This window comes from Bombus affinis, chromosome 16 (assembly GCF_024516045.1).
Source record: "Bombus affinis isolate iyBomAffi1 chromosome 16, iyBomAffi1.2, whole genome shotgun sequence".
NCBI lineage: Eukaryota > Metazoa > Arthropoda > Insecta > Hymenoptera > Apidae > Bombus > Bombus affinis.
The window spans coordinates 3,204,619-3,218,971 of record NC_066359.1 but is presented as its reverse complement, the minus strand read 5'-3'; the positions used below and the strand labels follow the sequence as shown (position 1 = coordinate 3,218,971).

Below are 14,353 nucleotides of genomic sequence, written 5' to 3'. Positions count from 1 at the left end.
TTAGATTAATTATTATTTAATACTAATTATTAGTGCGATAACTAATCAAATTTTTGTCCTAATAATAATTTGAATAAAAAAAAACATCAAGGAGAATTTGAAAACTTTCCATCACTTTTTTTGGAACACTTTTCATCACAGCAATTTTATGATGTATCAGCCTTTAATGGCGTTGTCATTATAACCTGTGGCAGTTTAACCATTTGAAGGGAAAAAAACGATCAATTTTGTAATACGTAAGTTTATAAATGAATAAATAAAATTTATATACTTTTACATCATTTTTGTTAATAGCAATGCGTGCTCAACGTAAACTAATACTAATCAAACTATTGCACCATGTGCTTAAGAATTATCGCATATACAGAGCAGATTTTCTAATTACATGCACAATTCACATAATATTATCATATTATATTATGAAATTTTATAAATAAATATATGTAAAAATTTTTATTAATAATAAAGTATATACATTTATATATCACCTTTTCAAGTATTAGACATTTACTAAATTTGTTCCTTTTTTCTGACACAGTATTTTTCTAAACATGAGTCGTTTCTTTGCTACTGGATCAGATTCTGAATCTGATAGTGCTTCCGAGGAGGAGCAGGTTCAACGAGCACCAACTACAGCTTTCACGGTAAATTTAAGCATTATAATATTTCATTATTTCCTTTTTTATACTATGGCAAACATACAAAATTTGCATTACATAATGTAAAATTTTTTCAGTTCAGTGATGAAGAAGAAGAAACTAAGAGGGTTGTACGATCAACCAAAGAAAAAAGATACGAAGAGATTGCAAATCTCATCAAGCTCATAAGAAATTATAAAAAGATCAAAGATATGAGCAGCATGTTGTCCAGTAAGTGCTTACAAAGTTTAATGATATTAAACAAAAATAAATTATTCATAAAGTATTCATTTAATTGAAATCATTCATATTGTAACTATAGGTTTCGAGGATTTAATGCGTGCTTATCAAAAAGCTCTGCCTGTAATAGCAAAAGAAGAAGGTGGTCAAACACCACGTTTTTACATCAGATGTTTAGTAGAAATGGAAGATTTCATCAATGAAGTATGGGAAGATCGCGAGGGTCGTAAAAATATGTCAAAAAACAATTCAAAGTCATTGACTTCACTGCGTCAGAAACTTCGTAAATATAACAAAGATTTTGAAGAAGATATAGCAAAATTCAGAGAAAATCCAGATCAGGATGATGATGAGGAGGAGGAAAAACGTGAGTCAATTTCACTGATAGTATTCAATAATAATTCAATAATATTTACTGATGTTTTAAATTAATTATTTAAAATAAAAATTAATCATTGTTTAAAATCTTCTAGCTGAGGAAGTTATAGAATCTGAGGAAGAGGAGGACAGTGCAGTTCCTTTCAAAAAGGCTGGATCAGAAGCAAGTGAACCAGATACTTCTAAATTTAAGGTTTGTTATATGTAATAAAATATTTTGTGACTTCCTTTTCTTTATATTAACAAGATCATACTTTTACAGAAAAGCATGGCTGATGGAGAAGAAGGTAGTGAAAGTGAATCTGACTGGGGTAGTTCTTCAGATAGTGAGAGTACAAGTAGTGAGGATGAAGGTCAATATCAAAATATACGTGAACGGTTTATCAAAAAGTATGTTTAACTCATTCACACAAATAGATGGAAGTAATAATTAATTAATGTAATATTAATATTGGCATATTCTGAAATAGAGTGACAGATAAAGAGGAAGAAGAAGATAAGACAAAACGAAAGGAACAGCGAAAGGAACGTAAAGAAAAGGAACGAAAGAAGAAGAAAGATGAAGACGACGAAGAAGGTGAATGGGAAACTGTCAAAGGCGGTGTAGCCATTCCATCTGAAAAGCCGAAAATGTTTGCGAAGGATGCAGAAATTAATGTGGCTGCTGTCTTGAAGAAACTTTCTGAGATCATCGCGGCTCGCGGTAAAAAACGTACCGATCGAAGGGAACAAATTGAACTTTTACACGAACTGCAATCCATAGCCGATACTCATAATCTTGGACCAGCAGTAGCTGTAAAAATTAAATTTTCTATCGTGTCCTCTATTTTCGATTATAACCCAAAAGTATCAGATGCAATGAAACCTGAATATTGGTCAAAGTAGGTATTATATTCTAAATTCTTAGAATATGAAACCATCCCAATTTATGAATTAATAAATAATTTTTTTGCAGAATATTAGAACGTATCACAGAAATGCTCGATATGCTTCTGAATACGAAAGATATGGTTATCGCTGAAGTGGTATCTGAGGATGCAGAAGAGTACGAAACTCCGCCTTATAAAATACATGGATGTGTGCTAACGTTAGTAGAACGTTTAGATGAAGAATTTACTAAGTTATTAAAGGAATGCGATCCACACAGTAATGAATATGTAGAAAGGTATGTATATATATTTAACCCCTTCCCGTACTGTACAGCGATTATGACTCATTAAAGTACGTGAAGGGGTTAAATAAATTAGTAAATTGAAAATGTAGACGAAAATATTCACCATCTTTTTAGGTTGAAAGATGAGAAACAAGTGTCCATGATAATAGATAAAGTTCAAGAATATTTAGAAAGGCAAGGCACAGTTTCTGAACTTTGCCGCGTATACCTACGTAAAATTGAACATCTATATTATAAATTTGATCCAAATGTTCTTAAACAAAAAGAAGTAAGTATATAATTATTAATATTTTACAGATAAAAATCTAAGAATATAATATATACATATTCAGGGAGAACTTGGTCTAGACGTTGCAACATCTGTTCAAGTTATGGAGAAGCTTTGTAAATACGTTTATGCTCATGACGGGACAGACAGACTTAGAACTCGTGCGATTCTTTCTCATGTTTATCATCATGCTCTTCACGATAACTGGTTTCAAGCACGTGATCTTATTCTGATGTCTCATTTACAAGAAACCATTCAGCATTCCGATCCAGCTACACAAGTTTGTATCCTTTATAATGAAATTATGCTTTTCCATATTCTTATCAATTTTTTCCCCTCTATTTCCAATTACAGATTTTATACAACAGAACTATTGCTCATTTGGGTTTATGTGCATTCCGTCACGCAAATATTAAAGACGCACATAATTGTTTAGTTGATTTAATGGTGACTGGTAAAGTAAAGGAACTCTTGGCACAAGGTCTTCTTCCTCAAAGACAACATGAACGCAGCAAAGAACAAGAAAAAATCGAAAAACAAAGGCAAATGCCATTCCATATGCATATCAATTTGGAACTCCTTGAGTGTGTTTATTTAGTTTCTGCCATGCTCATTGAAATTCCGTACATGGCTGCACATGAATTTGATGCGAGGAGAAGAATGATTTCCAAGACATTTTATCAACAGTTGAGATCAAGTGAACGTCAGTCTTTGGTTGGACCTCCAGAATCTATGAGAGAACACGTTGTCGCGGCGGCAAAAGCGATGCGCAATGGAAATTGGTTGGCTTGCAATAATTTTATCATTAACGAAAAAATGAATGCTAAAGTGTGGGACCTCTTTTACCAAGCGGACAAAGTTCGTGACATGCTCACAAGATTAATCAAAGAAGAGGCTTTAAGAACGTACTTGTTCACGTATTCCCACGTCTATGATTCGATTTCTATGCCAAAATTGGCAGAGATGTTTCAACTGAAGCGACCTGTTGTTCATTCCATCATTAGTAAAATGATTATCAACGAGGAACTTATGGCCTCTTTAGATGATCCAACAGAAACGGTTGTGATGCATCGTAGCGAACCAAGTCGTTTACAATCTCTAGCATTGCAGCTTACCGATAAAGTAAACAACTTTGTCGATTCTAATGAACGTATTTTCGAAATGAAACAAGGTAAGCTATTAAAACTTTAAGCAATTTTAAATGATTGTAAAATTGTAAAATGATTTGTATTGTAAATGATTGTAAAATACTGATGATGATGAACGTCTTACGTCACAGGAAACTTCTTCTCAAGAGGAAATCAAGGAAACTTCCGTGATAGGCAAAATTACAATCGACAGGGACAAGATTGGGGCCGGCAGAGACGGGACCGTGATCGGGATCGTAATCGAGAAGAAAATCGAAATTATTAAAAATCAGAAAACATTGAATATTGTTTATGTGAGCGTTTAACAGTGAATTATCATTGTACCGTGTATACACACTCATGTGAATAATGTCGAAAATAACATTATATAAATAATTAATCACTATTTTAGTGTATATTTATACTTCCATGTTTGCTACTATTTGCATATAATTACTTTATATATAAATGTTACAAATTTTTGATTATCATTTTTAAGATGTTCATATATCTTGCACCTTCTCCAGCAATTTATTACCTGTTATTATATTATCCGAGGTTAGTACAAGTCGAATCCCAGTCGATTTTTCTATAAACCGACAAGCAGTTATTTCGGCATAGGTAATACCACCAATGATACATATCACTACCATTTTTGGTAATAATGAACCACGTTGGCCACTTATGACGCAGTTTGATAAATTTATTAATTCGTCAAGACTCTTAATATCCTTTTCTTGATTCACAACAATATTTAATATTTGAGCCTATAGAGATGTGAATTTTTGTCAACACTATTCAATATTAAACATTATCAAGTAAACTAATTTAATTAATAATATTACTAACGATTAATGGTACGTAAACATTATTGAATACGTAACTTGCACACGAACGGCTTTTTTGCTCCATTTGCTTGTAGTAACTGGGTAACAGCTTTAACTTCTGTGCATTATTATTCCATTCACTATTCCAATTTGGTAATTTGTGTAAAATATTTTCTGACCTATACTTCAATAAACCTATACTATGCAATTTATAAAATAACGGTATGTGTTTATAACCGTGAGCGTGAAGATAAAGTTTTTGTATAGAGTCCAGTTCATTTTGGGTAATTCCGTCGCTTGTAATCGATAATAAACATAATAAACGTAAGGTTCTCAGTGGATGATCGTCTGAAAAATGAGTTGTAAGATCGCGATGAATAAAATCATCTGAAAAAAGATAATGTTATTGACTATTAAAAGAATTTACATACCTACATATCTCTCAATATGACCCAAACACTCTTTCCTCTCTCTGCACTCAAGCATACATTTCTCTATTTTTTGCAAGGTTTGAAAGTCAGAACTTAATGTGTCTGCTATCAGCTGGCAAGCAGAAATATGAAAAGCAAGTTGTCGCGTTAGATCTCTAGTTTTTTGTAATCTCGTTGCTACATATCTTTCCATTTCTGATAACTTCATTGTTTGTATCGCATTCTGTTCCACTGATATGAACCATTAAAAATACTGCTAACTTTTATGAAAAATAAATTAATAAAAGAAACATATAAGAACATACATTTTAAAGATTTAGCTTTCCCATGTAAAATTGGAAAAACTTCGCTGCATGGTGTATCTCTTACTTCCCCGTAAATTTGATCTTTATCTGGATCTAGCTTAACTTGAGATTTGCCCAAAATACCTGTACCAACATTTATTTCCACTACTTCGTGTAATAATCCAGCGTAAGTTACAGGGGTTAAAAGTGGCGTAACTAAATCATAATTCCTGTCCATTATAATTAAAGCTCCTATTTCATTTTCTATATTAGAGGAGCCTAAACAGTGTTTCATTGACTCCATAATTTTGAACATTTGCTGACTGTACTTTCCAAAGGAAAGTGTTAATTTGGGAGAACCGAGTATAAGTTGCAGTGACCATAAGCTACGTCCTAATGCTGGCAGTAATGTAGTATCTTTGTGATAGTAAAGATCAATAAACATACAGTTTTCTAAAGATAAGATGTTCCCATCTAATCTAATAAATTCCCAAGATAATGTCTGTAATGTAACCAATCCAGATAATCCTAAACAAACATTTGCATTCTTACCCTAATGGAACTGAAACAACTATTGATTATTTAATTGCATAATAAAATATTCACCTTCTTCTTCGATTATTGAATTAAGAACAGTGGGTACAGATGGAGTAACTAGAATATGATGGTATGGTTGTACATGTGGTTTAATATTTGAAGGAATTTCTGACTGTATCTGATCTAGTACCCTTTTGCAAGCAATCAAATCACTTGAAACCAAAAAGATGTGTTGAGAATTTGAAAGCTTCAAGCCTTGCTCCATTCTATAAATCTTTTCAACGCCATAACGTCTAAGTAAAAAATAATATCATTTGATATTTATTCAGAAAGTAACATTCCACATTAATTTAAAATAATTACTTGAGTACAGAAACTCCTACAAAACTGTCCAAAATTTTCATAAGTTTCTGTTCTATCACTAAGTCTTTGGTTCCGGGAATCGCATCCAGTATTTCAACAAGTTTTCGTTGACTTATTTGTTGTAATACATTTAATCTATCATCCAACGTGATGTCCATATCTTTTTAATATATATTATAAATTACGATAATTTGATAATAAGTAGTAACAAAATTATTTAACCACTATGAGTTATGAAGATGCTGCATATTTTTGTTCGATGACATGATATCGATGTAAAGTTAAAAACTATAATGGAATTCCAATGTTTTATTCATCTACCAAAATTTCTTTGGACTGCAAGTTATTTTCAAACCACATCACATTAAATTGATACTTCTTTTATAGGGAACATAACAAACAACTCGACTAGTGCACCCATGTGGCAGAGCTTCGTAAACCGGAGTGAAACGTATTTTCCAATCCTTTCAATACTCACGCGTATGCGTATAGTATCTCAGTAGGGTTATTTAAAAATGGCGGACGCATCGTCTTCCGATACTACCTCAGATTGTTGCTATGAATGGGTCTCTGATATTACTTCCGAAAAATCGGAATACGTGATAGTAGGTCGGAAACCATGCCTGTCTCATCGACGCAGCAAAAGACATTTATTACAGAAGCTATTTTTAAGAGAGGTAATGTTGCTTAACCTTCAACTTGCTACGAGCGTTAATGAAATTGACAGACTCCAAATTACTGCCAAAATTCTGTGATAATGTGAAAAAAAAGGAAAACAATTAAGACATGTCCAGGAAGAAAATTTAAGTTGTTCCTTGGTGTTGTATGCTTGTTGTTAAATGATACATAGTGTTTAATATTTTATGGATGCAAGAAAAAATGTGCTTTTGTTCTTGCTCATGAAGTTTTTTAATCTCTCTTGTTTGTTCTCTACTGTAAATTAAATGAATTAATGACTATGTGATACCTATAAGAAATAGAAATTAAAAAAATATAAGAGCAACAGTGATTTCTTAAAATTTGTTAATTAGAGAGGAAGGACGAGGAGAGTATTATAAAAAAATGTTAATTTTTACAGATCAGAGGTTGTTTATCAGCGCACAACTATGCCTCAGACGAAAGACTGTTTGCTACTGTACCTTCATGGAGACATTTACCATTATTACATGTAATGCCAAAATCAGCACTTGAAGCAGGGTATGTTTATTGCGTGTGTAAAATTATATCAGAGGAAATGTAGTAAAATGAGAAAATGTTCCTTCATTGAGAATCTTGTAATAACAATAATTATTATTATTGAAGACACATTGTAATGGGATTGACACAATGTGGTCAGTTTTTACTTACATACACATATACCATGGATGTGAATGGCACTACCTCTTTGTACAAATACTTGTTACATTGGTGGGCCTTTACTCCAAATCATGTTGCACGTAAAGTTGCAGAAGTCACGCTTTTTGGTAATTACACTATCTACAGAGAACTTAGTATTGTTATATCTCAATGGCCACTGGAGAGGAATAAACTAGTGATACATGGTCTTTGGTAAGATTTCATTTAATTATTTCATTTATTAGATAAGTCTTCAAATTTACAAAGTAAATTAAGTAATTTATGAAGTAAGTAAAAGTAATTAATAAACATAAATTTCTAGTACAAATTGGCTACACCTTCAACCAACAGATAGAGCGTACTTAACAATAACTACAGTACCATCTCTTGAAAATTGTAAGGACTGTTTAAAAGTAGCAGCGTCCTATGAAGAAGAAGGTGAAGGTAATATAACATTACACATATAAAATGCATTGCAGTGAATTAAAAAATATTCGTTTAATTTTTTACAGAGCTTGCAGCAAACTGGGATGGTTGTGTACGGTGTAATTGTCTTCAACATGGACTCACTGTCCATACCACCTATGAAGTAATTTCTCCATATCCTAGGTTCCGTGCTACTGTCTGTTTGAATTACTGGAATCATGTGGTAGTTAACACAGGCAACTTTTTACATGTGCTCAGGGTGGACTTGGACATTCCAAAATCAAAAAACCAGAAGTCTAGCGATAAACAGGATACTGTAATTCCCGACACAGTGCCGTTAGACATGAGTGATGTTGAAGAATTGGATTACACGAAGACAGTGGAACGTTATGAGAGTTCCGACGAGAAAGTAGGCACACTCGAATGCGCGGTGGATCAATCGCCGCGATGCGAGTCGAGTATAGAACATGACTTTTTAGAAGAACCAATTAAATTAGATGATAAGTTAGGTCGTGATTCATTAAATACCTCAAGCAGCAATCAAAGCGACTGTGCCTGTGATATAAATAAGTCTGCTGACGTCGTAGGTGTTAAGCCGTGCGAGTGTTCCGACAGCATCGAGTGTAAATGTCGAAACAGTAGTCCTTCGATCTCACAAACCGAACAGCAAGCGATCTCTGTCAGAGACAAAATCTTACAGGACTTCTGTGAGGACATGTCCCAGGAACTCAATATCGGTAGTGATCTGATCACACTAGTGAAGCATCCCTCGTGTTCCCCACGGTCTACGCCACAAAGACTTCCTTCTGATCTCAAGACTATGACATGGTCTTCGCCAATTCTCACGCCACCCTCAGACATCTTGAGAACTCGGAATTCAGAGTCTAGTCATAAAAGCACGCGCAGTCAACGTTCTAATTCTCCTCAACCTGGTGCTTCAAAGGACAGTAATGTCAGTTCTGTTAATTCTCCTCTTCATTCGGTCTCTATAAGTCCATCCTCTTCATGTTCTTCGCGGTTAATGTCACCTCCTGTGTCACGATCCTTTCGTCATCCAAGTCCACGCAAAAGATCTAATTTACATTCTCCTCCTCCCATTGTGAATTCGACACAGTCAAGGACAAGAGCTACGCATAAGCTTATCCTCGAAGCTGAAAAGGCGTATGAATTCACGGACGAAGCGCAAGAGACTTGTGAAAAGCTTAGCTCATTCCGGAAACGAAGACTTGCTGATAAGAAGTACGAGTTCTGCGACGAAACTGAGGATGCGGAGAACATAGTTCCTTTCAAGCACATACGGGATCAATTCAAACATCGTGGCTGTTCAATACATCAGATATCGTCCTCTCCTACAATGTCACCCGCACTGCCAAACGGTAAGAAGCATTGGGTGGATTCCGATCAGAGTGAAACGGATGATTTCAGCGTTACTCAGGATATTGGTTTGTCGAATGATGTAATCATCGATTCAGGTAAACTGAATTGTCCATATCGAGGGAGCACTTCGATCTTATTGATAGATGAAGTCAATAATGTTATTTTAATTTATTAGCGGAAAAGAATGTGCTACGTCCATTGAATCAGAATCAACTACCCAATGGAGGCATAAGTAGGGATCGTTCTAATAAGTATTCTGTTAATTCCTCGCCATTAGTTCCAAAAATAAATTTACAGTATCCTAGTATAAAATGCACTGCACATTTCAAGAGAAGTTACATAGAACTTGATGATGAAATGATATCAGTTATTACAGATGTTGAAGGTATATTATAATTTTTATTATTTTTTGGTAATTAAGATAAAACAAAACAAGCATAAGCATCCATATATATATACATTTTACAGATGAGGAAACAGGAGGATATGTGAGTTACCAATGTGTGCTTCCTATGCATGTCCATGGGTCTGGTTATGTTCAAATGCAAATGATTAGCAATAGCAAAGCTGAAAAATTGGTATTATGCTTAAAATTTGAATGATTTTATTCAATTTTTATTGATACGATAAATTTGAACAATTATTGAATTTTTAGATAGTACCATGCGTTTCGATAAATCAACTAAGTTTCGATATTGAAACGTTCTCTCATCATATTGCAGACTGGATTTGTATGAGATTTAAAAAGAAATATTGGCACTGTAGTGATTATGATATAGAAATAATAGATGTGTGCGCGTTAAGTGGTGACATTATCTGTCTATTAATAATGAAGATACAGGCTAGTGAAATTAGTAGTCAAACTCAATGGTTCGTACTAGTTTATGTTCAAGAATTTTCATTATACCTCAAATACTTATTTTGGTGAAATGTAGCTCTCAAGAGAGAACACAGTATGAAGTGGGATGCAAATTCACATGGAACATTAATACAAGTCAATATAGAATAACTGATATATTACCATTGGAAGAAGTAAAAACCGAATCGTGGAAGCCAAATTGTATGAACGTTCCAAATTTTCGTAGTCCATTATGGAACCCGACTAGACGTTTAGCGCCAAAATTAAGGGAAAAGATACAACAACCATATGCGCACACAGTACGATTTTTGCATAATGAAATGACTTTGGCAGGTAAGCGTTCCAAATGAAGTAAACATTATTTTAAAAAATAAAAAATACATGATATATTTTTTAGGCGAATCTATAACTAGACTTTATGATTTGGATAACCTGGTGGAATTTTACATAACACCGATGCCAAATTACTCTTCGATCGAGTAAATAATTATCGACTAAACGATATGTCGCAAACAATAATTTATTTAGTGTTACAAATCTATGAGTTTCATCATCAATAAGATAGCGTGTACAATATACTGAATGTATTGGAAACATACCCCATACACTTATGATACTATTTCAAAAAATTATTAATTACAAGCGTGAATAGCAACAGATGTAACACGTTGTATAGATTCTTACTGTGCTTTTTTCACGAGACTACCTAAATAAGTTGATTGTTAAGTGCCGCTATAATGGATTGTTCCAAACTTAATGACGTAGACTAAAGGTACTGAATAATAATACAACGAATATTACAAGCGGATTGCTTGAACTTTGTAAATTATATTCTAGCGCTATATATTGATTATCTATATATTATAGATAAACTTTGGTAATTACCAGATATAAGTAACTAAGAACTGATTGTCAATGAATGTATTGTATATGGTCTCAAAGAAATGGAATAACTAGTAACAAATTATTTAGTACTTGGTCCCAAAATTAATTAGCAAAGGAAAAATATATCTCAACATACTTCTTAATTAATTTTTTATGCTAAAATTTGCCCTAGTTAGATTTGTAGAATTAAATACATTTATTTACGTTTTCGCGTTAACTTCGCGTAACCGTGTTGTATTATAAAGCCATTTTACCATAAACCTTTTTATATCTGAAAAACTGAAATACATATATAAATGTGCACAACGTGTGCGACTAATCACTGTATTGTAATGTATATAAGTACCGATTGTACTTTCTACAAAAAACATTTAAGATTTGAGAGATAAAGTTATTTAATTTGCTGAAGCAGTGACGATGAAACTGGAAAGATCAGTTTCTTAAATGCAATAAAATATTTGTCATTACTGGCGAAGGATGGCTTTAAGTTTCTTACCTTTATAAATGCATAAGATAATTACTATCTGTATGTACGAAAGTGAAAGATTATAGAATTCAAACGGGAATCTTGATAGGTGGTCCTACGCTAACTTCGGATCCTATTCCATCCAGTTTCAAACCAGTGAGAATTTCTTCCCATGCATTCATACACTGTTGATAATGTCGAATTTGTCGATCTGCCATTGAAATTAACATATTTTTCAAATCCATTTGCTTTTCAACGTTCCACCTTTGTAAATCACTTCGGAGATTTTCGTTCGCACATTCTACACGATCTTGCAATAATTCTGTTTGCTTTGCTAGTCGTGGAATAGTCTGTCCGAGTCTTTCTAATTTTTCGTCACGGGATTCTGCCTTCCAAAGCGATCCACCCCAATTTTGGGTTGAGGAATTACCGCTCGTATGACCCATTAACTATTTGAATAATTACTATCATAAAATATCGCAATTTATTAATAATATATACATTTAAAAATAAAATGTAAAGTGCACCTGATCCTTCTCTAATCTTTTCTTTGCTAATTCTTCAACGGTCATTTCGTATTCAATTTGCATTGAGTCCCGTCGGGATAAAGCATTTCTAACTGCATCTACATATGAAATGTATTCTCGTTCCTCGTTCGTTACATTTTCTAAGAGTTTCTGATGAGCCACTGCATTACATTCTATTGCTTTAGCAATAGCTAACAGAAAGGAAGCTAATTCTGGCTCTGAAGTTGCCCATAAGGTGAAAATTGGATGTAATTGATGCAATTCCAGCAAGTAGTCTAATAAAACATAATTTAATTGAGATCATAATGAAAAGTAATTAATATAACGAGTCAATTAATCTTTGGTTATACCTTGTCTTTCCTTATGTATACGATGATTTATTTTATCTACAGTTGCTAATTTTTCGCTAAGAGCTGTACAATAATCCCGAATTTGCTCAAATTCAAAATGACGTTGTTTCATGGTACATGTACTTGCGATATTTTGCAGAGAATCAGTCATTTTAACAAGAACATTTCCACGATTTTTACGATGTATAAGAAATTCCTAAAAGATATCGAAGTACAATATTCAAAAGTATATTGAAGAAATAAATATATAAGAGATAAAAATATTCTTACTGCAGGTTTAGTAGTCAGAAAAATGTACAGATTTTTGTCACAACTGAGAATTGGATGATTCACAACTCTGTTAAGAAATACATGTAACAACTTCATGCGTGCTATGATAAATTCTTTGGAATAACGATCTAACTGAGCAAGTAACGTATGTTTTCCAGGCATTGGCTGTAATAATAATATTAATATTTAATCATTCTCATAAGTTATAAAACTATCTTGGGGATAAGTAAGTAAACATAGAGTTAATATGGTCCAGAAATGTATAATGGCTCACTGGTATGATATGTGTAGGATATAAATCCACTAATTTTTGTCGCAACCAAATAAAATCATTGTAACGTCTCCTGACAATGTATTCTCCTTCCTCAAATTCTGGTCTCATGGACTAAAAAGATGCAAAAAGTTTATCATTCTATCAATGCTCTTTATCAATGCTGGTTTATCATCCTCTACAGATATATAACTGTAAACTTGAAATAAAACTTACTTTTGTTGTTATACGAAAAGTAATATAAGTTTCAAGCGTTTCAAGATGCTTCTGAGGATTGTCTACTTTTACTTGTAGATCTCTAGAATCTGTTTGAAAATCTGATATTTCTTGCTCTGGTAGAGTAGAGAAACTGTCAATGGAGGGAGAAGCTATCTGGAAATAAAAGTTGCATTAAATAAAACACGATATTAAATGTAAATAATTAAAGCTATTAATTGTATACAGTAAGACATTATGCAAAACTCATGATTTTTATTTCTGTATCGTTGTAATGCAGTGACTGTCAAAGATATTACAGGTTATATCCTCACCACAGAACCCTCGACGGACGTGCTACAATTCGAAAGAAAATCGACATCGCGGCTTTCCTGCTTAATAACACCGCCGACTGCCATTGTGCTTACTTCTAAAATTGCAGAATCTTCCACATTCTTTTCACTCAAGTTCTCTACCTCGATTTCCGAAGAAGTCATCATCTTTAAACTGTCAAGCAACAGACACACAGCTTTAACAGCACTGCGTCCTGCGTCACAATGCGCAGCATTAGGTCAATCACGAGTAAGATACGCACATTGATCATGTTTTAAAAACTGAAGAGTGGTCAACAAAAAGTGATGAATCTGTATCTTTTCAGGTCTCTAAAATCCTAATAAGATGTCATTCTATAAGTTTTAAGTTATCATAAAAGTACAATTATTTATAATAAATATGATGGGAAAGCTGGAGGAAATGTAGATGAAGTTGACGGTGCTCCAAAAGACGAATTAGAACTTTCTGACTTCAAATGATGATAACTTCCAAACGATTTGTAAAAACATATTGCTCAAATTGTTAATTAATAAAACGCGACAAATTAAGGCAAATATTCCATGAAATATGTTTTTATAGTTATACTATAACTTACTTTTAAAACAAGAGAGAATATATTGAATACGAAGAATTGCTACTATATTTCATCCTTTCTTTATTTAGATGACATTTCTTCGATAAAATATTGGTTGTACCTTTATCTGCCCGATGCCTGACTAGAATTTTAGATGTCTGAAGGAACACGAATTTGGTATTTTTTGACCATCCTTTTTTTTTGAATATAATTAATTT

The 14,353-nt window shown here is 33.1% G+C and overlaps 4 protein-coding genes and 1 long non-coding RNA gene across 7 annotated transcripts; 3 read left to right on the top strand and 2 right to left on the bottom strand.

Moving 5' to 3' along the window:
* Positions 1–81: 81 nt before the first annotated feature.
* Positions 82–4,231, top strand: LOC126925374 (eukaryotic translation initiation factor 3 subunit C). Its single transcript, XM_050740836.1, has 12 exons — positions 82–236; positions 539–644; positions 737–869; positions 961–1,245; positions 1,352–1,449; positions 1,519–1,646; positions 1,727–2,137; positions 2,212–2,421; positions 2,545–2,698; positions 2,763–2,978; positions 3,053–3,869; positions 3,978–4,231. The coding sequence occupies exons 2-12, from the start codon at positions 552–554 to the stop codon at positions 4,109–4,111; spliced, it is 2,679 nt and encodes an 892-aa protein (XP_050596793.1). The 5' UTR covers positions 82–236; positions 539–551; the 3' UTR covers positions 4,112–4,231.
* On the bottom strand, positions 4,121–6,716 carry LOC126925381 (vacuolar protein sorting-associated protein 33B). The gene is made up of 6 exons (XM_050740858.1): positions 6,268–6,716; positions 5,974–6,197; positions 5,389–5,895; positions 5,084–5,314; positions 4,675–5,000; positions 4,121–4,592 (listed from the first exon to the last, which is right to left on the bottom strand). The coding sequence occupies exons 1-6, from the start codon at positions 6,423–6,425 to the stop codon at positions 4,329–4,331; spliced, it is 1,710 nt and encodes a 569-aa protein (XP_050596815.1). The 5' UTR covers positions 6,426–6,716; the 3' UTR covers positions 4,121–4,328.
* A 50-nt stretch (positions 6,717–6,766) lies between these two features.
* LOC126925373 (uncharacterized) lies at positions 6,767–11,715 on the top strand. Of its 2 annotated transcripts, none has more exons than XM_050740835.1 (10): positions 6,767–6,944; positions 7,346–7,464; positions 7,570–7,815; positions 7,925–8,040; positions 8,115–9,500; positions 9,581–9,790; positions 9,874–9,983; positions 10,061–10,275; positions 10,341–10,597; positions 10,662–11,715. In XM_050740835.1, exons 1-10 carry the CDS (start codon positions 6,783–6,785, stop codon positions 10,745–10,747), a joined length of 2,907 nt encoding a protein of 968 aa, XP_050596792.1. In that variant the 5' UTR covers positions 6,767–6,782; the 3' UTR covers positions 10,748–11,715. The 2 variants fall into 2 exon arrangements, with proteins under 2 accessions (XP_050596792.1, XP_050596791.1); XM_050740834.1 differs by having other exon boundaries at positions 7,925–8,046.
* Positions 10,769–13,815, bottom strand: LOC126925385 (sorting nexin-7-like). 2 transcript variants are annotated; one of them, XR_007713917.1, is made up of 8 exons: positions 13,564–13,815; positions 13,250–13,405; positions 13,037–13,147; positions 12,763–12,927; positions 12,493–12,688; positions 12,143–12,417; positions 11,646–12,064; positions 10,769–11,428 (listed from the first exon to the last, which is right to left on the bottom strand). XR_007713917.1 is itself a non-coding variant. In XM_050740870.1 (7 exons), the coding sequence occupies exons 1-7, from the start codon at positions 13,726–13,728 to the stop codon at positions 11,705–11,707; spliced, it is 1,428 nt and encodes a 475-aa protein (XP_050596827.1). In that variant the 5' UTR covers positions 13,729–13,814; the 3' UTR covers positions 10,769–11,704. The 2 variants fall into 2 exon arrangements, 1 of the variants encoding a protein (XP_050596827.1); XM_050740870.1 differs by having other exon boundaries at positions 10,769–12,064; positions 13,564–13,814.
* Positions 13,664–14,117, top strand: LOC126925395 (uncharacterized). The gene is made up of 2 exons (XR_007713919.1): positions 13,664–13,810; positions 13,887–14,117. It is a non-coding gene; the product is annotated as an uncharacterized LOC126925395 (long non-coding RNA).
* The last annotated feature ends 236 nt before the right edge of the window (positions 14,118–14,353 follow it).

Bases quoted from the DNA above. Each gene is read 5' to 3' on its own strand.
- LOC126925374 (XM_050740836.1), top strand. From the start codon at position 552: ATGAGTCGTTTCTTTGCTACTGGATCAGATTCTGAATCTGATAGTGCT. The intron at 1,246-1,351 runs GTGAGTCAATTT...AAAATCTTCTAG, and splicing joins TGATGAGGAGGAGGAAAAAC to CTGAGGAAGTTATAGAATCT. The intron at 2,979-3,052 runs GTTTGTATCCTT...TTCCAATTACAG, and splicing joins ATTCCGATCCAGCTACACAA to ATTTTATACAACAGAACTAT.
- LOC126925381 (XM_050740858.1), bottom strand. From the start codon at position 6,425: ATGGACATCACGTTGGATGATAGATTAAATGTATTACAACAAATAAGT. The intron at 5,896-5,973 runs GTGAATATTTTA...ATGTTTGTTTAG, and splicing joins TTCAATAATCGAAGAAGAAG to GATTATCTGGATTGGTTACA. The intron at 4,593-4,674 runs GTTAGTAATATT...ACATCTCTATAG, and splicing joins ATGTTTACGTACCATTAATC to GCTCAAATATTAAATATTGT.
- LOC126925373 (XM_050740834.1), top strand. From the start codon at position 6,783: ATGGCGGACGCATCGTCTTCCGATACTACCTCAGATTGTTGCTATGAA. The intron at 6,945-7,345 runs GTAATGTTGCTT...TAATTTTTACAG, and splicing joins AGAAGCTATTTTTAAGAGAG to ATCAGAGGTTGTTTATCAGC. The intron at 9,984-10,060 runs GTATTATGCTTA...TTGAATTTTTAG, and splicing joins ATAGCAAAGCTGAAAAATTG to ATAGTACCATGCGTTTCGAT.
- LOC126925385 (XM_050740870.1), bottom strand. From the start codon at position 13,728: ATGATGACTTCTTCGGAAATCGAGGTAGAGAACTTGAGTGAAAAGAAT. The intron at 13,406-13,563 runs GTGAGGATATAA...TTTTATTTCCAG, and splicing joins CGTCCGTCGAGGGTTCTGTG to ATAGCTTCTCCCTCCATTGA. The intron at 12,418-12,492 runs GTATAACCAAAG...ATGTTTTATTAG, and splicing joins TATACATAAGGAAAGACAAG to ACTACTTGCTGGAATTGCAT.